Source organism: Uranotaenia lowii, chromosome 2 (assembly GCF_029784155.1).
Source record: "Uranotaenia lowii strain MFRU-FL chromosome 2, ASM2978415v1, whole genome shotgun sequence".
Classification (NCBI taxonomy): Eukaryota; Metazoa; Arthropoda; class Insecta; order Diptera; family Culicidae; genus Uranotaenia; species Uranotaenia lowii.
The window spans coordinates 429,678,290-429,702,283 of NC_073692.1; the positions used below are offsets into that span (position 1 = coordinate 429,678,290).

Here is a 23,994-nt window from a genome sequence, read left to right on the forward strand (position 1 = left end):
AGAAACTTAGAAATTTGAGGAGCATTGCAGCATACGTTTTAAGTGGCCACGTTGCTTACCAAGGTGACATTCCATGCCACATTGTCTTGACCCTCAATAGCCCAACGTGAGATTTGTGGAGAGATGGTGTACAGCCGGTCTCCAATAAAAACAAATTATTACAGGGGCTGCACTTCATCTCCGCTACCGACTTCACGGACTTGGCCGGCGTCGTTGTTGATTTTTTCAAAGTAGGAGATTCTCAAAACTGTACAGTGAGATTGTGCTGCTTTCCAGCACACTTTCATTTCGTTCATTGTGCAATTTTGATTACCTCGAATCAATCACGGAGTTTAACCATTATGCTTTTTGTTTAGAACTGCGTGAAATTGAGTTCAAATCTTCCCGTTTCCCTTACTTAACACATTATTTTTTTTATTTATTTGAGTGATTTCTATACTTTTTTACAGAAGGTTACAAAGAAATTCTTTCGAAATTTTCAAGGTTCATAAGAGCAAAAAAGGGCCACTAATTCAGTTCGGAAAATTGAAAAATAAAGAAAGCGTTAAAAGAGTGCCTAATATACTATATATAATCAATATCTTGAGATTTAATTAACAAAAACTGTTTGAAACGCTCACATTGAAAAAAGGCCTAGGAGAAAGTGTACCTAAATGCGCATATTGAGTAACATGTGCATACAACCGATTGACGAAATGGCTGATCGATGAACATTTCTAACCAGTGCAGTTTGAAGGTATTCCGCTATTGACACATGGCATGAAAAAAAATTAATGTTCTTCAAAGTCAAAAAAATTAAACAAATCGAACAAGATTTTTAACAGTTTTGTTAAAATATATTTAACTTTAATAGTAGTGCGTACAAAATCTGTAAACAAAAATGTTAATGGATTTTTTTTTCAAATTCATCTGGAAATCAGAAATCCTACAAATTGAAACTTTTAGCAAAGTTATAAATGATAAAATATCGGAATCAGAGACAGGTTTGGAATGCCAATATCAGACAGGTAAGATGCCTTTATCAAGAAAAAACAGATTAGCCAAATAAATTTTGACTTTTTCATTCTTTTTTTTTGTTTCGATTATAGTCGTTTTACCATCTTTATGGCATTCGCGACTTTATCAACGTTGCAGTTGGCGGACGGTTATTGAAAAACTTATCCGGTACAACTGTGTTCGATGTTTACTCTTGGGCTCGAACTCACGGACATCGGCTCAGGAAGCAACTGACTTGCCAACTGAGCTATATCGCAAGCCCTGACTTTTTCATTGAAACATTAAAACTACGCTCTAATTACAATCCTGATGTGAAAATAGAAGAGCTGATAAAAATATGATATAAACAAAATATTACCATGAAATATGGCCATATGGCATCCTTGACTATGTTTTATTCAAAAAAGCGTATGCTTAACATCAGTTTCTTACTTAAATTTTACGAAAATATTGCATGTGGAACTGAAATATAGCTAAAAACATAAATATGCGCATTTAGCCCGCCCGGTTTCGGAAATCAAGTATTTTGACTACTTTAATTGTAAAATCATTTTCTCAAACACTGTAAGAAATTTTAACAGAAAAGCGTGTTCTAGCGTATATGAAACAGAAGTCCGCTTATGTGCGTATAGTTTTCAGGCTCCTATCTATTGAATTATGGGAGAAAATGAGTATTCTCCTTAGTATGCGCATTTGCGTATAAAGCCCGTCTCTCCCATACTTGTTTATTTAAGTTTTTTTGTCTTAAAGTCTGAAAAAGATTGGCAATTAGAAAATTTAAACAAAATCTGGACCAAACATTTTAAACCTAAGTTCAATAGCCGTGTCATTGAGTTTAGAAATGGATTTTCACAAATGAAACATGTCTTGACAAATTGCCCAAGGTTTTTCCTAGCTCTTGAACTATTTCTTCATTCAGTGTTCGGCATCGCTAACTGAAAAATTAGTGCCGCTTATTAAATCGCTAACTCATACAAAGTTAGCGATCGCTCATTAAATACGCTAAATGTGTCAAAAAAGTTATCGCTTTAAGCTTAAAGCGCTAATCGCTAATCGCTAACTGTTTACCAACATTACGACCGGAACAAATATCAAATGTTTCATTAGTCACGCACTTTCCCCTTTCGATTTTTCCAACTCCTCAAGGAGGAATTGTTGAAGTTTCAAGTATTTGATTTAAAATTAAATAAATTGATCGTTTTTTCATCAAATTATATGAGCAAAACCAAAACTGTCAAAGATAGGAGTTTTAACGAGTCTCTGTGTTCTATAAATTAAAACACACGATTTTCAAACAATTAAAGAAAGAGCAAAAGAACAGAATATGGAAAATGGGAGCTACATCTCTCTTTTTTAATGTAAATTTTGGTTAAAAATTTACTAGATTCATTGGTTTTGTGCAAAGTAGATAGTATGCAATTTTGTTGCAAATAATCTTCTGTGCAATTATTTTTTTTTGTTTTGGCATTATTTTACATAACCCTCATTTAAAATCTTTAACCTGTTTTCCTCTTTTTCACATTTGCAGGAGCATTGTCAAACGTGAACATTTATACAATTTCTATTTAAACTTAGAACGAAAGCTACAATAGTGATTTTATCTTATTTTTATATGAACTGATTTGTAAAATCTCTTAAAAAACTATATTGTAAAAAGTAAATAGTTCAACCACTTGAATACAAATGCTAATGGAGAGATGTTGAAAATAGTTTTATATTGTTTAACACCTATTATTGTTATCTTCTTCTGTAAAAGTTGCTAAGAAAAGTGCTTAAAGAGAGAAAAATTACACTAAATACATCTTTTCTCTAACTCTAGTACGCATTTCTCCAATGAATCCAACTAAGCAATTAGAATGATGCACAATGTTACTTAGACTTGATTAATGTTTATTCTATCACTAAGAATTCGAGAGATTGATACAGATATATGGGAGTTAGCGATCTTCAATTAGCGGAACCAAAAAATAGCGGAACTTTTCAATTCGCTAAATCAATCCAAACTTAGCGGCAAAATTAAACCGCTAACAAAAAGTTAGCGGACTAACTAGCGATTAGCGCTTTTGTGCCGAACACTGCTTTCATTTCTTTTAAATTGAAATCGTTTTAATCCAACAGAAGGAACCATATGGGAATGGGAGTCAGATGTATAGTTGATAGCTTTCAAAGGGACAACAAAAATCTAACATTGTTGCTAGCCCCTGAAGAAAAGTGTGTTCCCAATTACGGGGCACGTGATGCCCACAGGCCGGTCGTCTTTAAGGTCATCTTTCAGTTCTTTCGTGAATTTCTTCTGAGCACTGCATTCGTAAGCTCATAAGTTATTGGCGGTGACTTTCGTTGCAGCGACCATTTTGCAGAACACGTGACCGGAGAAATCGATACAATACAAAAAAAAACTAACTAATCCGTCAGCAAGTGCCATTGTTCTACTAATTGTAGGGCGCAAAACCAAAAAAAAACAACAAAATTTTCTCACCTGCCAATTTCGGTGCTCAGGTCGAAAAACTGTTTGGGGTCGACGCCACGCTGTATCTCCACCTCACGATAAGGAAATGACGGGGGCGCATCTGCAAAAAAAAGAAAAACAAAAAGATAGTTTGTAATTAATGAACGCCGTCTCTGAGTGATGATCAACATGTGTGTTGTTTGCCGTCGGTTGTGTTTCGCCTCGCCTCTTAAAATGCGCGTCACTACTTAGTTTGCGAAATCCGAAAATCTCAAATCAGGCAGAAGAATTCGCCTTTTACAAACACCCCACAACCAACGGGGGGTGGACACGCGAGGTGGTTCAATTAAATAAACCAAATTTCGGCTCAACCATCGACATGGGGTGGGGTTTTGTATAGAGATTCATTCCTTGCTCTTACCCACCGCCCAAAGAAACCTTCCCGAGAACACCGGAACCCATTCATCGGATTCGAACCGGAAGGGCAGCGAGTTTTCTTGACCGTCAAAATAGCTGATACGTGTTTCTAGGTTTTTTTTGTTCAAATCTTTATCTGATTCATAGAATAAAAGAGAGAGTTTTGGGGAGGCTGGGAGGCTGATCCATCGGACGACCCCTCGGTTTGAGGAAAAGACAAAATTCGATGGGTGGTTGCCAAAAAACATCGAATTGCTTATTCAGTGCTGATCTAAAGCTCGGTTAGACATCTGCTTTCGAAAAAACAGTCGAATGCGCCTTGCAAGTTTACTCAGAAAAAACAAAAAAAAAACAAAATAAATAAACACACAGAAATAGGTTCTATCGCTGCACATGCACTCTGTGAAGTGAATTTTTGGCAAATGGATCTATATTTGGGACAGATTTATTGGCTTCTTCAATAGACATGTTGTTGACGCTGACAATTAGATTCCTTAATGTGTACAAATATTAATGATCCAGAAAGGTTTGTTGAGAGTCGGTTCATGAGAGTACATTCGGGGGTACATAACTATATTTCGTATGGTAACAGGCAAAAAATGACCCTGTCCAAGGATAATCATTTGTCATATTGTGGTTTATATTTATCAGATGTAGGAACCTTCGTTGAAATATTTTTATTACTAGCAAAGCAACCAATCGAACCGAGAAAAAATTGTTTTAAAAATAAAGTCGTAGTTTTACATCAAACCAGTAAAACAATCATAAATTAGTTTTCGCTTTGGACTATAGATGTACCGAATACCGCCGAAAAACCGTTAAGCCGAATATTCGGCTCACCGAATAGTTAAGCTAGGTATTCGGCCGAATACGCCGAATAGGCCGAATAGTTATTTTAAAAAAAATTATACAAAAACAGGCTTCTCAAATTTTCAACTGATGTTGGATAATTTATGAAATATCCAAAAATAATGTTGAAAAGCTTTCAAAATCATCAAAACTTATGATTTTAGTTAAGCATTTTAGATGCATTCGTGTATTTTTCACTGTAGATAGCTTTATACTTTGATTATCGTTTATTATAAATCTATTTGATATATCCAGGCTTGCCCATAAACCAAATAAATAATTCGAGAAAAGCCAAAAGTCGGAATGGACAAATATTTTTTAAAATTTTCCGGATTTTACCCAGGATTATGATGATTTTTTGCTAAATAAAATTAAAAAAAAATCAAATATGTATTTTTTTTGAAGTTTTTTAAATTTTCTGTTACAAAACAATTATAAGAGTAAATTTATTCATTAGATACTATTTGAACACTGCTGTTGTAATTCGATGAAAACATAAAATTTCAAGTAATTTAATTTCTTTTTCGTACTGTATGTTTGAGAATAATGCTTGGTCTCGGTTCAGATTTTCCCTTTTTTTAAAGTTTTTCAAAAAATCGTTCAGACCCGGCAGTGTGGATACGTGTCGTAGAAAGTATTGTATGCTGAAAATTAAAGATCATCGTTCTTTTTGGCAACTAGTTTGATGACATCTAGCAAAAATTAGAAATTCATCTAATTCGATATTAAATAAGCGATTTCAAATATCTTAACACCTGTTTTTACATGTTTTGTCCCAGATTTCATTGGAATCCAATCTCTTTTGTGATAAACGTCCTAGAAGCGATAAGTCATCTGATGTCCTTTCAGCTAATGGTGAAATTTTGAAAATTAAAGAAAACTCTACTTTAAAAAGATGTAATACATCTGGTTGGATATAATCGACTTGAAAACATGAGGGGCATGAGAAAGGCAGAAATAGAAGATTGCTATTGGAAATAGCAGTAGAAAGAGTAGTATTTCTATAGAAAACTCAACAGAATATTCGACCGAATATTCGGCCGAATATTCGGCCGAATATTCGTTTGGCCGAATAGTTGAAACGGTCAATATTCGGTATTCAGCCGTTCGCCGAATACCACTATTCGGTACATCTCTACTTTGGACCCTTATCGAAATAAAACATAATTATCTTAAAAGAGTAAAAAAACATCCATTTAAAAGAAATTCTGAACTACATTTCTAAAAAAGTAGACCTTTCCAAAATAAATTGTAAAAGATCCTACTACGACAACATTCAAATTCAAAATTATATAAAAAAGTCAACTTTATACTCGGAAGATCACAAAACAAATCTGAAATTAACCTGAGAGCTGGTAACTCCTTTCTAGAAAATCAACATGAAGTATGTAAGACCTTCAACAATCATTTCACCAGTATCGGAAAATCTCTCGCGGACAATATTACCGTAGACTCAAGTTCTAACACCTACAGGTATATTGACTGGATTTCTAACTCTTTGTTTTCGCGGCCTGCGTCAGTGAATTAGGTCACTTTAGCAATCGAATTGTTGAATAACAAAAAAAGCAGAGGCCAAGACAATATCTCATCACAGGTACTTAAACATCATAGTATAAATTTCGCAAAAATTTTCTCGGAATGCTTCAACAAGAGTTTAGAGACAGGAACCTACCCTGAATGTCTCAATACAGCTAGAGTTATTCCAATGTTTAAATCTGAAGATACTCTACCGGAGAAAAACTACCGTCCCATATCAACTTTGAGCATTTTTAGTAAGGTTTTCAAAAAGCTTTTAATAACCAGAATGAACAGCTTTCTAAACAAAAATAACGTTTTCTACAATCTTCAATATGGGTTTAAATCTGGAACAAGTACGCTTACAGCCATCTGCGAATTGCTGGATTCTGTAATTGAAAAAATAGATGCCAAAAAATCGTGGGTGGACGTTTTCTAGGCCTTCAACACTCCTAATCATGCTATATTACTGAAAAATTGGAGTGTTATGACATAAAAGGCCTAGCCAACAATCTTATACGCAGCTACTTGGCTAACAGGAATCAATTTGTCATCTTGGGTGAGGCAAAGAGATCGCTAGAGAGCTTGGAAGTTGGTGTCCCACAAGGCAGCAATATAGGACCTTTACTGTTTCTACTATACATCAATGATCTTAGCAAATTACCGCTGCGTGATAAACCTCGTGCTGATTATACAGCCTTATTCTATCCTGAAAACTGTCCTAATGCTGTTATAACCAACATGGAAGAAGATTGAAACTCCATCACAAATATTTTTCAGCTAACTTCCTGACCCTTAATCTTGCTAAAACGAAGTAGTGAAGTGAAGTGATTTTCACTCTCCCAGGAAAAACATCGAACTCAATTGCAATCTCAAACTATCCAATACAACTATAGAGAAGGTTACCAACTTCAAGTGTCTAGGAATAATTCTAGACGAAACTCTATCATGGTTCTGCCACATTGATTAACTACAAAAAAAAAAATTTCATCCCTGAGCGGAGTTTTATGGGAGGTGCAAGGTTAAGTTACGCGTCATATTTTACTTAATTTTTATTTTGCTTTTGTACACTCCCGTTTGTACTAGGGTAAGAACACTTTATATTGAACACCATCTTTTGGATTCAACACATTTGTGGCCAATAAATTAATAACGAAAGGTTTTTTTTTGATAAAATTTTGATAGCGTAGCTTAAGCTTATTTCTCTGCTTTGAATCGATATTTTTTTTTTTCGCGGGAATATGTTTTGAAATTATTTTATTTATTTTATTTACATAGTATTCCGTCTCACGACATAACTTGACGAACATAATTCCTAAAATTCACTCGGTCCATGGCAACCGTTCTCCAATTTCTCGGGCACCCCACGTTCGCCAGATCACGCTCCACTTGGTCTAACCACCTCGCTCGTTGCGCCCCCGCTCGTCTTGTTCCTACCGGATTCGTAGCGAACACCTGTTTTGCAGGACAGTCGTCCGGCATTCTCGCAACATGTCCCGCCCAGCGTATCCGGCCGGCTTTCACCACCTTCTGGATACTGGGTTCGCCGTAGAGTCGCGCGAGCTCGTGGTTCATCCTTCGCCTCCACACTCCGTTCTCCTGTACGCCGCCAAAGATGGTTCTTAGCACTCGTCGCTCGAATACCCCGAGTGTACGCAGGTCCTCCTCGAGCAATATCCATGTCTCGTGCCCGTAGAGAACAACCGGTCTAATAAGCGTCATATACAGGTTACACTTCGTGCGAGGGCAAAGTCTTCTCGACCGCAGTTGCTTGTGGAGTCCATAGTAGGCACGACTTCCGCTGATAATTCGCCTCCGGATCTCACGACTGGTGTCATTGTCTGCGGTCACCAGTGAGCCGAGATAGACAAAGTCTATCCGGATCCGGACCGGACCGGATCCGAGACCGGTTTTGAAATTATTATTTAAGCCTTTTTATTCAAAATTACTTTTGTCCAAATGACTAAACACAATGATTCAAATATTGAACAGGCAATGTTCTAATTATTTAACACATAAACATTGGAAATCATTGCATATATTTAGGGGTATTTCGCTTGATAGTATGCCTTGGAGGGGCGATTTTGGTTGAGCTAGCAACCAAGAAACAGTTTGTTTACATTTCCAAACACCAACCGATGTTTGTTCAATAACTGTGTCGTGTTCCGCGTCTGTTCTGTCTCTTATCACTGATGATCAGGACACCTGTTAAGGAACAAACGTCCAAAGCAAGCGTCAACACTAGAATGACCAGCTTAGCCAAGCTGCTTTCAAATGTGGTGTCATTTTTCTCTTTTTTAGAATGCTCTCTTTTCTTCCTTACCGTCTTCATAATTATTTCTCAATTTACATGAAATGCAGTACTACAAAGATAAACTAAACCGATGATCAATCAACCACTTATTTCAGTTCTGTTTTCAATTTTCATGGTAATAAATTTAATTTAAATTATGTTGCCTTACATGAATATAAGGCATTTCCCCACTTGTCAGACGAACAGCTGATTTCTCATGTTTACTTTTTCTCGGCATATCGTGGTAGGGTAAGCATAACAACAACATTACGCATGTTCAATGACCAGATAGTAACGAGAAGCCAGCGGCTTCGGCGTAGTGGTTAGAGTTCAAGTCATCTACGCCAAAGTTCATGAGATCGAATCCCGGTCATGGCATACATAGTACACTTTCTGTGGTTTGGTGGTTTTAGCATTTGTGAGATGCTAGCCATCATTACTTCGAAAGATGTGCGCTTAGAAAGAGACGAACCAGCCCAAGGCTGAAAGTCTCTATAATAAGAAAAAAAAAAAAAAAAAAAAAAAAAAAAAAAAAAAAAAGATAGTAACGAAATAAAATTGGCAATGCAGTTGTAGTGGTTTTGCAAGCGCACCCAAGTAACCATAAGCACTAAAGCTTTGCATTTTTATAGCTTTACACCAGCATTCAAAGGCTAAATTACACTATATCAGCACATCAAGTGCAATTTTGCATTACAACAGCCCTTCGAGTGCTATGCTGCATCATGTTAGAATTATACCACTCTTTTAAAATGCAACTTGCATTCTATCAGCTTTGCACAATGCTTTTGAAATGCAACATTGCTCTAAATCAGAATAATAAATGCTATATTTTCTAAGCATTAAATTGGCATCACACATGCTTGCTTTAATGCGTTTAAGCACTATGTAAGCACTACAGTGGCATTAGGCCAAAGCACATTAGCATTGATTGGTGCTGAATCAATGCAAATTCAGGGCACCGGTGGCTAGAAATTTGATTCAAATAGGTCTTTTTTTTCAAAGATTTAACGCGGACCTGATAGGTTCACAGGCAGAGTCAATGTAAAATGTCAGAGCCACATATGTCATGAGTTCGATTCCAGGTCATTTTCAGCTGAAAAATAAAAAAAAATATCATGTAGAAAATTCAATCCGAGAGATCTCCTCAATATGCATAAGCGAATATAAAAATAATTACAAATTTAGTATCATGGCCAAAAAATGAACCGAACAAAATTCCAAAATAATTTTTTTTTCGCATGGTCGAACCTCATTCGAACGCCATTTGCATTTTCCCAGCATTTCGCCCGCCAACGCTGTAGCATCAACCAATGCTAAAACAGTGCTTTTATAGGGTTATACCAGTTTCTGCACTAATGCAGCAGTTAATTTCGCCAAACCTGGCTCACAGAGCTAAAATGATGCACAGAATCAAGCACTATAGCTGACGCTAGAGCAGAGTTGATGCTAGATTTTAGTGCTTATGGTTACTTGGGCACCTTGGTGATGAGAACATAAATTCTTGATTAAATGATTTGTAAATTCATAACAAGCTAAGACATGAAGAAATAGTTGTGATTTTAATTAAAGAAGTTTTTCAAAGAAAGCATTGCACAGTGCTTATCATCAAAGATCAAAATGGCGACCAGTTGGTGTTTGTATTTTTCAAAACAAAAACAAAAAGCTACCCTACCACAATCTGTCTCAGGAAATACTCTATTCTCGCTCAATTGGGATTGGGCCTGCTAAAAAGAATAAAGGCTGCTCTTTACTCTTACACAGATTTCCATAAGAATGACAGCTAATCGGAGTGAAATTCGAGTGAAGGCTATTTCTCTCTCTGTTTAACACACGAGGAATCGTATACCTGGACTGCGAGCGCGCCCATCGCCCATCCTGTATAGTTGATTTCAACTGCGTAACCTAAATCTATGTTCGAAACACTGATTCAAATGCTCATGTTTTTCTTTTAACATTTATTAGGGTAACTTTCTATGACACAATATTGATTTACTCATGCATTCCTTATTCACTACATTGACTACATGATTTACTCATGCATTCCTTATTCACTACAAACTGGTACATGCATTTCTTTACGAAACGAGTACTGCAAGATCGAACGTTCAATAATTGAAACATTGGCGTTTTCTGTGATCCAATGATTGAACACTTCAATTTGTTAAATTTTAAGAAAAAAAGATAATAAAGGCTGCCACTCTTCCAGAAATTATTCAAAAAGACTTAGTTGAAGACACTAATACCATTATCTTAGACGTTTATTTGTCTTTTATCCAATTTTTCCCCTAATCAAAAATAGGCTGTTTTCTTCATCCAGTCGAAAAACCAAGCCAAAATTTGAACACATATTCAAGTTTCGGGGATTGTGACTTTAAGAGTCCGAGATTCTTGATAAAAATTTGAACAGAGGTAGAAAATGCTTAAACAGTGGCACAACGAATTTTGATTCATTTTTCTACTGTAAATTAATGTTTTAATTGGTAAATGATTTACTGGTGTTCAATATCTGGTACCTGCTCAATAACTAGTGCTTCTACCCTATTTAATAGCTGTTTGCGGCAGAGCGATCATTGTCCCTTGTTTCTCGTTTACAAATTCTTTAAAAACGTTCTCTGAAAACCTTATTATCAATTCTCCGCTTCTCTGTCCAACCAATTTAATTTATTCGAATAGTTCTCACAATATATTACCTCTCTCCATACTTTGTGATCTACGAACTATAACCTATGTTTTTGATAACTAAAACTCTTCAAACAATAATCAAAACTTGAGATTCAATGCGGGTCATATCACAATACTCGTCAATCTCACCATTTGATGCGCAGTACAAGTTCAAATAGTTTTGGCCAACGTCAAATTTCCTTCATTGGTCCAACAAAATTCAACAGCCTTCCTGAAGAAATTAAAAACAGTTCCAACAGAAATATTTTTAAGACCAAACTTATGCAGTACTACAAAGATAAACTAAACCGATGATCAATCAACCACTTATTTCAGTTCTGTTTTCAATTTTCATGGTAATAAATTTAATTTAAATTATGTTGTTTTAGTCGTATTCTTAGTTTCTTTTTTATGTATGTGTAAGTATGTATGTATGGTTATCCTCGGTAGCAAGGTCCTGCCTATGGCTGTGTGGCTTGGCCTTCGAATTTCTTCTAGGGCTTCCACGGTCCGATGGTTCGTCGAAGGAAGGCATCCAACCCTCAGAAACCTACAATGGCCGGCTACTCGTGCCGCTTGCAAAAATCTGTTTGGGTTATCCCCAGATGCATTCCCTCTGAAATATTGAAACATATTTTAATTTATATAATTAAACACATCTTACCTGTAGGCAACTTATGGGATTCGAACCCAAAAATTTTTCTTGCCGATACCGGGAATCGAACCCAGTACGCCTGGGTTACCAGACTAGCGCCAGCATATCTACTAGACCACATCGGCACTCGTATTCTTAGTTTCTTTTTATATACAAACAATTCTTTTAAATATGAGTTTTTTCATAAGATCAATAATGGATATTGTCGTGTCCGGATGATCAAAGTTTGGTAGATATTTTATTTCGAATAATCCAGAATGTGCTGAGAAGTAGTTTACAGCACGTCCGTCTGTCTCAACAATATTCTATCAACTGACTTTCTTACTGTCCGTTCTTTCTTACAATTCGGAAAAACCGTTTACGAATGATTAATACATATTCATTAGAAATGTGTGAATTTACTAGTGTTAGTAATTTCCCTATGTATTTGTCGAACTGTTTCATTTTTCTTGTCAGTTTACAGACAACGGACAATCTAGTTGTGTTCGTTAAATTTTGTAATTTGAATTCATTTCTCATTCATATCTCTTAAAAGGAATATTTTTCCACTGAGATTCATTTAAACAAATATTGTTATATTTCTCGCGTTAAATAATCACTTTGAAGGTTCTCAGCATTATTAAAACTTTGGTCGCGTTTTCAAGTGTAAAGTTTTTTCTTGTTTTGCTGCCAGACATTCTGAGAACATTTAGCGTCCATTACTATGGGGCTTAAATCGAGCTTTTTGGTGTGGGGGAGTGTGATGGGCCGCTAAGAAAAAAAAAACCAAAATAAAAACAGATTTTTTCACCGTTTCTGAAAAAAAATGTTGGGGATTTGAGGACTAATTTAGGGGTGGAATAATTCCCATAAATACTCCATTGAAAAAGGAATTATAATAGTTAATAGATTTAAATAACAATTCAACGTCCAAAGCTGAGCTAGTGATTTCCTAAAAATAAATTTATTTTGAATTTTGACTATAATTTATCGCTGGGATCTAAACCTTTAAATAAAAGTGATGAAAAATCGCTTCATCGGTTTGAGCAAAAATGGATTTTTTCTCAGAAAACATTTAACACTTTTTTAATGAACCTGTAAAGCCTTCAAAAATTTTCGCTTGCAATAACAAAGGGAAGCAAATCATGTCTCTATTTTGAAGAATTTATGCGAAGGAGTTCGATTCAATTAAAAGTTTCTGATTGTTATAAAATGATAATGATGATTCGAGTGATACTGTGACAAATTTCGGTTTTCCTTAAAAACATCAGTTAATTTTATCTTTTCTTGTTTAGATTTGTTGTGAATTCATTCTCCATACTTTACCGAACGGATCCCGATGATTACTCTAAATAGTTTAGAACATTTTTATTTAAGGAAAAGTGGAAAGTGTCTATTTTTGCCAACTTACTCCTAGATAAAACTTTTATGACTCTACGATATTTTGTTTTGTTTTTCAAACACGGGTTTGCCGAAGACATGGAATCAAAATTCCAAATGTTTTCAATATTTTTTTTCCGAAACTAATCCAAGCGGGATTTACGGCTTATTTTATTGTTTTATCAAACCGATCGTATAGCATTCAGGAGTATAAACTGATATTGTTTATAGAAATATTATTTACATTTTTTGAAGTTTTTAAAATGATTTTCCACTCGGGCTTCCTGAATTTTATTAAATGAAACAAAAACCCTTAAAATTAAAATTTCTGAAACAAACTTATAGTGGAAAAATCTCTTTAAAATTGTTTTCATAATATTACATTAATGGGTCCTGTCAAGAGTAATTCGATTTTAACAACCCTGTGTGAACTGATGGATCCGAGGAAAAGCAAAAAAATGGGATTTGTACCTCTTACCGTGTTTACTTTTTAAGATACCTCAATTGTTTTGAAAACATTTGTCCCAAAATAATTACCACCGATTTAAATGCTTATTATTATCACAGGGCATTGTTGTTGCAAAAAGTAATCACCGCTCGTTTGTATATATCCTGACCTTTTGAAGCGAGCCGACCGGATCAACCTCGCCGATCGCTCGCAAACGGAACCGTCTTGGCTGTTGACTACGTTACGTTACGGTTACCTCCCCCCGAAAAGAACGCGGACATTACGTTTGGTGACCGTGGTCGAGCGGCCATTAAACAGAGTTAATGTAGCGTGGCGAGTGAAAAGGAGAAAACAAATTATATACCCCATTTCATTACGACCAGTCAGTCAGCCAGTATCCGTTTGTTGCTTCCTCCATTTTTTTTCTTGCATCTCTCCCTCGGGTGCGCCAACCATTGAATATGCAAAATCCGGCTCAATGAGAAGGATAAGAATAAGCCGCCCGCCCCGAAAATTGGCGACTGGATTCGCTGAATTTATTTTTCACTTCCAACAGGAAATGCTCTAAAAATATGTGTTATGGCTCGACTTGACTCGAGATTAACGCCACAACGAGGGTGTGTGTGTATGACATGAAATGAAGTTTAACTGGCGAAAGATATGTCTAAATCCATACGAGGTATAATTGGCTGCGCCAAATGTTTTTCCCCGAATTCATATTGATTTGTTTCGAAGTTTGAATTAAATGTTGAACACTCTCGAATCTTGACCAAAAGAGCATGTTGAAGCTTAAGTAGGTAAAACTATTCATTAAAAAATTCTAATATTTACGATTTTTCAAGTAATTTGGGTAAATAATAACGAATAGGAATTTCAAATTGAGATAATCATCGATATTTACAAATCACTCTCTGGAGCCACCACTGAATTTGATCTTTTCATATGTAGTCTCTTTTTTCTGATTGTTTTAAACAATAAGGTACTTATATCAGCTTCCAAAATAAGTATTGTAATTTTAAGGAATCTGATGTGTTTTTTCAAAAATTATCTGCAAATTCTAGCGATGAAATGTGAGAAGTAATTACAGTCGAAAAGCCATGTCGCCAAAACTCTGCTTAATGTGTAAGCCGTTCGCTGCCTATTTAGCCAAATTTACTACCACCCCCTCGCGGACGGGCATTTGCCGAAAGGTGTTCATCGATCTTAGTAGGCGGCGCGGCGACGTGTGTAGGGTTGCTTGCTTGCTTGCTTGTTTAATCGCAGTAGACTGAACAGCAAGCAAATGATCGCGGCGTTGCTGGCTGTCGTGGTTAGACAACTTAAACGCGAGTGAGCTGCGGAAAGGTATTTTAGTAAAAGTGCAAGGTCAGAATCTGGCCTTAGTTGGTTGGTGAGGAGCCGACGGCCGACGCGACGCCACACACGATTCGACGCCGCTGCCGCCGGGATGCTACACGCACCACCACCCGATCAGTATCTTTCCTCAGTAGACACTTTGGCATGAGTACTTTGGCGCGTGTGAATGTGTGTGTATTGGAAAAAAGAATGTTTCGCGGACCATCATGCTTCAGCTAGTTGTTGTAAGTCGACAGCGACTTTTCACCACTCATGGTTTTCCCGTTGCCGCTTCAAGCCTATCTAAAATTGGTACCAAACAGCTAGCTGTTAACCGACGGTAAAAATCAGCATCCCTGTCAGGTTTTACTTAGCCGATGGTATGTGAACCTTGAGATAACTTTTTGTTGGATGATTGAAAGCTCCCACAAATGTTGGGATGCTACAGGTAGCTCGGATAGAAAAAAATCTTGATCTCACCAACATTTAGTTGGACATACCAATGTAAAGAGGCAATGAACAACTTTCAGTAAATCCTCCTGATGAAGTGCCAAACAGACAAAACTGTTTGAGACGAAACTAAACTATCTTCGAAGGATACGTCTTTCGGGAATAGCATCTTCCTCAAACAGAAGGATTAGTCATACACATTTTGTCCTTTAGCATTCAGTTGACCTGAGATCTGCTTGTTTATATCGACTGTTTTAAGTTGTCTTACTTCTTACTTATAACTAACATTTTACTTCATGTTCGACATTTTCCATCTGCAACCACCAATACCAGGTAAGAATTGTTTCAAATAATTTTTACTAATTTGTTGAGAAACTCCGGTTGGCTTGAACCCACAATCTCCTGTATGTAAGTTTTCCGATCGTTCGAAGTCCTGTCCATTTTCCCCCTGTCGATTTTCAAGTGAAAACAAGTATGATTATCTTTATATGATACAACAATAAAACATACAATAAATTTTAAAAATTCAAAAACTTGACAAGCATGTCTACATGTATTAATCGCAATTCTTTTGTCTTTGATCAAAATTTAAATTACAACGTCAAAAAAATGAAGCATTCTAATAATTTTATCGGAGGCATAGAATAGGGCTTTTGCTACCCACACATACAAGAGGTCTGTTGGGCATACATCGACGATTTTTATATGCAGCAAAGGCAAAATTCTACTAAAACTTCGTATTTTCCGTGAATGTATGCGAATTTTCTCTAAAAAAGAGTCATTTGGTATATTTTGGATCATCTGGTAAAAAGTGGAAATGATTTTGTGGATATTTAATAAAAGAATAGTCCAGAAAAAAGCACAGCAAATTTTTAAAAACCTCAACCATCTTTGTAATGCACTAGCAACCGTTACCCCAGATTTTTTGTAGGCAGACTCTGGTCTATCTTATAGAGTTTTCAACCAGTAGGATGAAGGTAAGGGCTTCTGTCGTGAAATTTATCAATAAACTTTAGCAATATTTGGTCTGCCTCCACTGAAATTGATCGAATCCATCACAAAATCTTGATTTTTTCAGCAAACCTCACTCGCAATCCCAAACAAAACTTACAAAAAAGTATACAAATATACTGGTTTCTTCATAATGTGCTGTAAAACATAAAACATTCAATAGTTTTCGTAAATTACTTAAAAAATAACTTTTTTTCCGTAGTTCATTTTACATGGAGCTGTCACTTTTGTTTGCCCAACGGCTTACTAATACTAATGTACTGTGCAAATGCCCTATTGAAAAAAGCAAAACTCATATGGTCGCAGCAAGCTCAGCATTGCCAGACTGCAGTATGGCATTACTATGGATAAGAAAAAAAACCTCCCAATACCGGCGATCGCTACTGTTTACCTTTGTTTCATTTTGAATTTTTATCGATTCTTTTATCATTTCCATAAAAAATTTGATATATTTCACCAAGATTCATTTGAAAACGAAATTGCAGATGGTAATTACGAATAGTGTAAGGAACAAGCTCACCAAAATCTAAGCAGCAAAATCCGCATCAGCTAACAAACACTCCCATTGAGTACCTAAATATCCCACAATTTGAATCAGATCAGATGATCAGAAATGATAGAGAAATTTATCATCGCCAAACATTTTGTGTTCGTCTTCCTTGAATTTTACCAATAAATGTTATAACTTTTTCCACATTTCAAGTGTCCCATGCACCGCACTTTTTTTTGTTTCGTTCAACAGATTCAATATTGAAATTAACGGATGATTCTTGAATAACTGCACTTTTTTTTCATAAAATCTCTCACATTTAACTTTTAAACAAACGATTCATTAACTCATCAACGTCAATTTAATCGAATTTGATAATAATTATAATGGATATCCAATCAATTTCTAAAAACTTTTGAAAATAAATGCAAACGAAAAAAAAACACGTGCTGCCGGTTTAGCACACGCCTACTCCCAATTAAAAATATTTTTGCTGAAATACAGAAAAGAGAGTCATAAAATGTAGAGTGCCTATAAGGAGAGTGACGACATTCTATCCCAAACAAAATAAATGTCTTTGGAAACAATGAAATGTAAAGCTGGTAGCACTGGTTCAGTTTAAGCCTTCAAGTGACTTTTGCGAAATGATGCTTTTGTTTACTTTTCGTTGTACTTTGATTGTAGGTTTAGAGGTTTATTGCGTTCAGTTTTAGTGAGAAAGCATAAGAATTTGTTCGAAACAATGAAGTGTTTTGCTAAATATTGCACAAATAAAAAAACACCGGGATTCAAGAACATTGGGTTCTTTCGATTTCCAGCGGATGAAGACCTGCAATTTGCATGGAAAAAGTTCTGTGGATTCCCAGTTCATTTCGAAATTACAGCTAGTTGTCGAGTGTGCAGCGTAAGTCAAAATCGTTGAAACATAAGGAGCTAACTAAATATTTGCGAAAAACAGTTTCACTTTCTGCAAGAGGTTGTATATTTTGCTTCCGGCAGAAGAAAAATTATGCGGCGACGTACGGCAGTCCCAGTGTACGATTGCGTTCCACAGATGGCCGACTTTACTCTCGAAGAAGATGACCTGAGCAAAATAGACTAGCAGCAGGACAAACTCTTTTCGGCAGTAGTTTGCAAAACATCCTATCAATATCAATCCTTTCAATTATCAATAAAATAATTGGCGATCATAAAAACATTGAAATTATAATGAGTTTACTTACTGTAATCGAGCAAAGGGATAAAAACAGTTACAAACATTTTGCTGTTTTGAAAACACAATGAGCACAATACTCGCAATTTATTTTTCTTCTCAGGCTGAATTTGACAGGTTATTTTTTCGTTTGGAATGACACTGACAGCTCATCCGCTATTCCAATTTTGACATTGACGTCACTCTTCTTATAGGCACTCTAATGAAATGTATTACTTAATCGTTGATTTTTTTTGATAACACTGTTTACCTAAAATCATATCAGGTTATTCACTAAAACCTGTTAATAAATCGCGGCTCATTTCTGACAGTTCTTAATCTTCTTATGTTCCTATTGATATTTGCTATAAGTTCGATAATGGAGTGAGACAACGCCTTCCAATTTTCAATTTCTCTTTCTTTCGATCAAGATCTAACGAAGATAGGTATTAGATGTTGAAAAAAAACTACGAAGTCGCTTCGGATAGCTTCTTTCGTGAATACGTAAACCGCTCTCAAAGCGAACTTAAGGAGAATCCCGCTGCTTTTTGGTCATATATGTCAGTTGATATGACAATCTCCGGCAAGACAGCAGAAACATTTACCGACTTCGCTAACCTGTTTGATGAGTTCTTCCAGTCAGTTTTCCTGAATGACGATGACGAATGACGAATATAAACACCTTGGACTTCCTGAGAGGATAACAAAGTGGTTTGCCTCGTATTTAAACCCCCAACAACTCTTTCTGCTCTTCGAAGTTTTTGATAGCACCCGGTGCTCCCGAAGGCAGTCATATTGGTCCGTTAATATTCATACTGTTCGTTAATGATTTACCGCGGACGACCTCAGGTTTTTCCGACAGGTTTTTCCGACAAATCACCGCTGGACTGTTGTTGTTATGAAATGGTTCGGTTTGAATGGAATGTTGGTGAACGTTAAAAAGTGCAAAAAAAATAGTTTATCAAGATCCCACCACGTGCATCAGTATGACTACACAATGGGTTATACTGTTCTCGAAATTGTTCCTTCGTAGCACGCATATCACTACAATAACCGCCATGGCTTACGCTACGCTTGATTTGCTCCGTCGCAACACAATCCATTTCAACGATGTGTATGCATTTAAAACACTTTATTGTTCGATCGTCAGAAGTACACTTGAATACGCAGCTCCAGTTGGGGCGAAGGTGTCCAGCGAGCGTTTGTTCGCTTTGGTCTTTGGAAACTTAACTAGAATCCCGAACTCACAACTCCCTATTAATATCGTTGTAACCTGATTCATCTTGAAACGCTATTCCGTAGGAGGAAGTTTCTGCAGTGTTTATTCACATTCAACTTACTGAGCGGCCATATTGAAAACAACAATCTCCTGGATTGCATAAATTTGTACGCTACCACAATACTCGCTGCGGAATCAAATGCTTTTTTGGATTCCATCTCGTCGAACCCCGTATGGCTACCACAATCCAATAGACACATGTAGGCGAACATGCTCTGTTATGCCTCACTCAAGCGAACCGCTGATTTGCTATGTATTCCACGTACATTTTGTGGAAAAAAGAGTGTATTCGTTGAAGAAAAGTATTTTTTACTGATGCTTATGATTCTTTTTTACTCAATTTCATTAAATTGTTATAAATACTTGTTTTTTTTAAAGCTTATTCAAAGCCTCAGAACAAAACTACCGTGCAAATACGCGCCTAGCAGCCGAAGACCGAAAACACGCTAATACTTATAGACACTCATTTTCAAGCGGATTTAAGTGTCCTGTCCTGTTATACGTCGTGTGTGACTTACAGACCCCAGCAAACATTTATGAAGGTATAACGCAGGAACAACAGAATTATTCAAACAAATAAACCAGATGAAAAGTTTGTATTAAACTTACCAAAATAGCACATACATAGCTACAAAAGTGGAGGCGATAAATCTACAATGCCAAGATTCCAACGATTCGAGTTCCCCACAAAAAGCAAAATAAACGAAAAAAAAATTTCCCCGACCGAGATTAGAACTTCAGTCCTCCGAGTTCGCTGTCCGATATCATACCACGACGCCAACTCATCAGTTGATATGATCAACGATATAGCTCTATAGGTGAGATATTCATTTTACGAACCGATCAAAGGAAGAGACCGGATAAAGTGTCAAATGAAGGACCGCCCATTTATCGTAAATCAGTTTACTCAAATCATAAATGTTGAATTAGTATATTCTCAACTTTTTGGAGACATATTTACGAATTGACTAACGTTTCAACTTTTTTTGGGCTTGTCGGAAATGAATGATAGAAAAGCACTCAATACCAACGCGTTTACGATGGTTATTGAAAGTGTACTAATTGATTACTAATACTAATCGATTTGGATTATCATTTCTATTACGATTTCATGTAAGCTGGGACACTTCGACTGGAAATAAAATGGACTAATTAAAATAAAAAAAAGTTGATTTTTGGACTGAATTAACACTTTAGAAAGATTTCTAACTTTTAGTTCACTTTCAATGAAAACTTGCCGTTTTGAGAAATGAATCCTTTTTTCAGCACTTTACGATTGGCGCGTTATAACGAGCGTATGGGCCGTGATAAAACAAACCCAGCATATCCTAGCGAGTTCAGTATGATTTTTTAGCATAAAATCATGATTTCAAAGTAGTCGAAGATTCCTTTGAATTCAGCTACAGTATTTGAAAGACCCAAATACTAGTATTTCACTAGCTACTTGCCAGCATCCTCAGTGGGTTATCGACTGAAGAAAGTGTATCATTTCCCTCCCTTAAATTGTCCAAGCTAGGTAGCTCTGAATTATTTGTAGGTAAAAAGGACCTTCGAATGCAAATGTTACCCTTTTCTGGGTGTTGTCAGGTAGATTATTATTGTTACCCGCCCTATTTTGGGCGTTGTCAGGTAAATTATATTTCTTCTTACCTAAGAACTTGTAGGTAGGCTCAAGAAACTGACAACGGCACATTTGCCGAGCATTCGAAGGTTCTTTTTACCTACAAATAATTCAGAGCTACCTAGCTTGGACAATTTAAGGGAGGTAAATGATACACTTTCTTCAGTCGATAACCCACTGAGGATGCTAGCAAGTAGCTAGTGAAATACTAGTATTTGGGTCTTTCAAATACTGTAGATGAATTCAAAGGAATCTTCGACTACTTTGAAATCATATTTTCATTCAGCTAAGAGGTTCTTCAAACCTTTGATTAGTGGCATAAAATCATGATTAAGATTCTCTTCTATCGATGTGTCAGAAAATATTGTCTTATTCATTTTTCTCTGCTTGGGGACGCCTTATTGAAAGTGTTTCAAAATTTACATCAAAATGAAGAAAAACCTAAATTGTGAAATTTTCACGACACAGAGGTAATTTAAGGAAAAATTCATACTTGCCATGGGCGTTATATGAACTTTCTCCCTAACCGTTATTTAAATGAGTGTGCTAAAAAATGTTATATTGGTATGTCATTTAAACATAGGTTATGGCATCTCTTAGAACAATAAGTCTGTGTGAAACAATTTTTTTATTCGAAGACTAAAGAATAAATTATTGAATTAAAATTCATTTGAATATCAAAATGGAGTATATAATGGAAGAACATGAACCGGGGTTCGGGATGAATCATCCAACCGGATGAAAATCCCCGAAAAAAAAGAAGTCATTTATGTCATTTTTGTCATTTTTATCATTTTTATCATTTTTGTCATTTGTGTCGTTTTTATCATTTTTGTCTTTTTTGTAATTTTTGTCATTTTTGTCATTTTTATTATTTTTGTAATTTTTGTCATTTTTGTAATTTTTGTAATTTTGTCGATTTTGATGATTTTGTCGATTTTGTCATTTTTGTCAATTTAGTCAATTTTGTAATTTTTGTAATTTTTGTCGATTTTGTCATTTTTGTAATTTTTGTAATTTTTGTAATTTTTGTAATTTTTGTAATTTTTGTTAATTTCGTAATTTTTGTTAATTATGTAATTTTTGTAAATTTTTGTAAATTTTGTAATTTTTGTAAATTTTGTAATTTTTGATTTACTCCGGTCAAGTAGATTGAAGGCTTGGTTACGACTTAATCTCCCAATGTTAAGGAGTAATTTACACTTCAGCTGTATATTGTATTTCGTGATGATGAATGTTATTGAGATAATTAACGTAACGTAACTTTAGGATTCAAATCTGATCAAATTCAGTACTTACCCCCAACGGGATCTGATTCATCGACCTGAATCATTTTTGGTGCTGATGATTTACCGTCCTAGCTTCTTCACTGATGATCTGATGTTTGCTGACGATGATCGTCCTTTGTCTTGTCTTGAGCTCTTCCTTTTTCCACCAGAGGGGTAAACTAATTCGTCCTAGATTTATCTTCTGACCGTGTTTCGATTTCACCTGCTTGTCGCGGTGCGGTGTTTGCAAAATGGTCCAACGAACAAAGACGATCTATTCTTTCTTCCCGCTTGGAATAAATGAATCCTCTCACTTAGTGGGATGATTTTTGCCAAAAACAGGTACTGCCAACTTGCACTTATTTACTGCTTCTGAACATCGGGTCGAACTGGCGAGATTTGAAAATGATTTGTAAAAACTTTTTTTTTTCAAATAGCACATTCTCTTCAAAGTGGAGTGGAGTTGTTGGAGTCCATAAAAACGCAAACTTACAAATTTTCTTAAGTATCCAGCTTACTCTTTCAGTTCGAAACGAAATCTGAATTAAAACATCTGTGGATTCTGATTGAAAGACCGCTCTCGATTCGTTACACAATTGAACGTTCGTTTGAGTGTAAAACAAATAATTTTTATTGCTAGGTACCCACTCAGAAAGAGAATTCTCAATAGACCCTCTGATAAGACAATGCCTTATCAACAATCGAACAATTTGAACAATTCTACATTCGAGTTGAAAGGAATTTTTTGTTTTTTATGAATGTTACTCCCAAGAAGTTCGTTCATTCTCGGAATTCGCTAACCAAAAAACTTCGGCTCCATCTTTTAAACCTATTTTATTAACCGCCACGAAATCTGCGAATTTTCCAATAACAGAATAAATAACCCTGATTGACTATCTCTCGGCCAGTCATGTAACATTAAAACATTCGTTCACAGTATCGCATAGAGCTATTTTTGGACCAAAAAAACAAGGGGAAAGCTAGACCGCATCGCTCTCTGGTTGGAAGATATTGGATTTTGCACACACATTCGATCGAACGGTAGGAAAAAAACAGCAAATGTTTGGTCGCCATCGTCGTCGTCGTCGTTGTCTGGTCAAGTGGACGAGTGACGACTTTCAAAGCGACACACATGCTTCGTTCCTGTCATCCCAACTGCAAACAGCAGCAAAGCAAGCCGAAATTCCTTTACAGTTTATTTTCGTAAAGCAAAAAACTTTGACAACAAAAACAATCTTCCCATCTCTATGCCCATGGGGACGATCTTAAAGGCGGGGGGTTGATCAGAGTGATGGTCGAATCACCCTACCCTTACCTACTATTAGGATACTTAGTAGTAGTTTACTGTCTTTGTGGATTAATTTTGTGATCGCTTGCCGTTGTTGAGTAATAGCGCAGCAAACCTTGTCAATTTCTGACAACAGGACAGGAGCAGTTCGAATGGTTGTTCAGAAGATTCCTTGCGAGGGAAACGTCATTCTAAATAGTAGGAAGGTATTCGTTCGAAAGCACAACTCAATGGTGAGATAAAACATCGCATTCTTCAATCCCATGGCCAACTGCGCTTCGACCAGTGCGGCATCGACGTCGACCAAACGGCACAGAAAACCAGAAGGAAAATCAACGAGTCCGAAATAGTTTTGATCTGTTCTTTTGCCTTTTGTGGTGAGCCATTTGACCATTTCGACATGGTTGTTGAATGG

At 36.1% G+C, this 23,994-nt stretch overlaps 1 protein-coding gene across 8 annotated transcripts in view; it reads right to left on the reverse strand.

Moving 5' to 3' along the window:
* The window catches only part of LOC129745763 (probable myosin light chain kinase DDB_G0284661), a 52,913-nt gene that overhangs the window by 22,749 nt on the left and 6,170 nt on the right, over positions 1 to 23,994 (reverse strand). For 7 of the 8 annotated variants that reach the window (XM_055739099.1, XM_055739098.1, XM_055739097.1 and 4 more), the window contains exons 2-3: positions 22,323 to 22,680; positions 3,476 to 3,566 (exon numbers count right to left, since the gene is read on the reverse strand). In XM_055739099.1, the coding sequence (XP_055595074.1) occupies positions 3,476 to 3,566; positions 22,323 to 22,356 (125 nt within the window). In that variant the 5' untranslated portion in view covers positions 22,357 to 22,680. Of the gene's footprint in view, positions 1 to 3,475; positions 3,567 to 22,322; positions 22,681 to 22,784; positions 22,809 to 23,994 lie in introns of those variants that run through there. The other variant, XM_055739094.1, reaches the window with a different exon arrangement.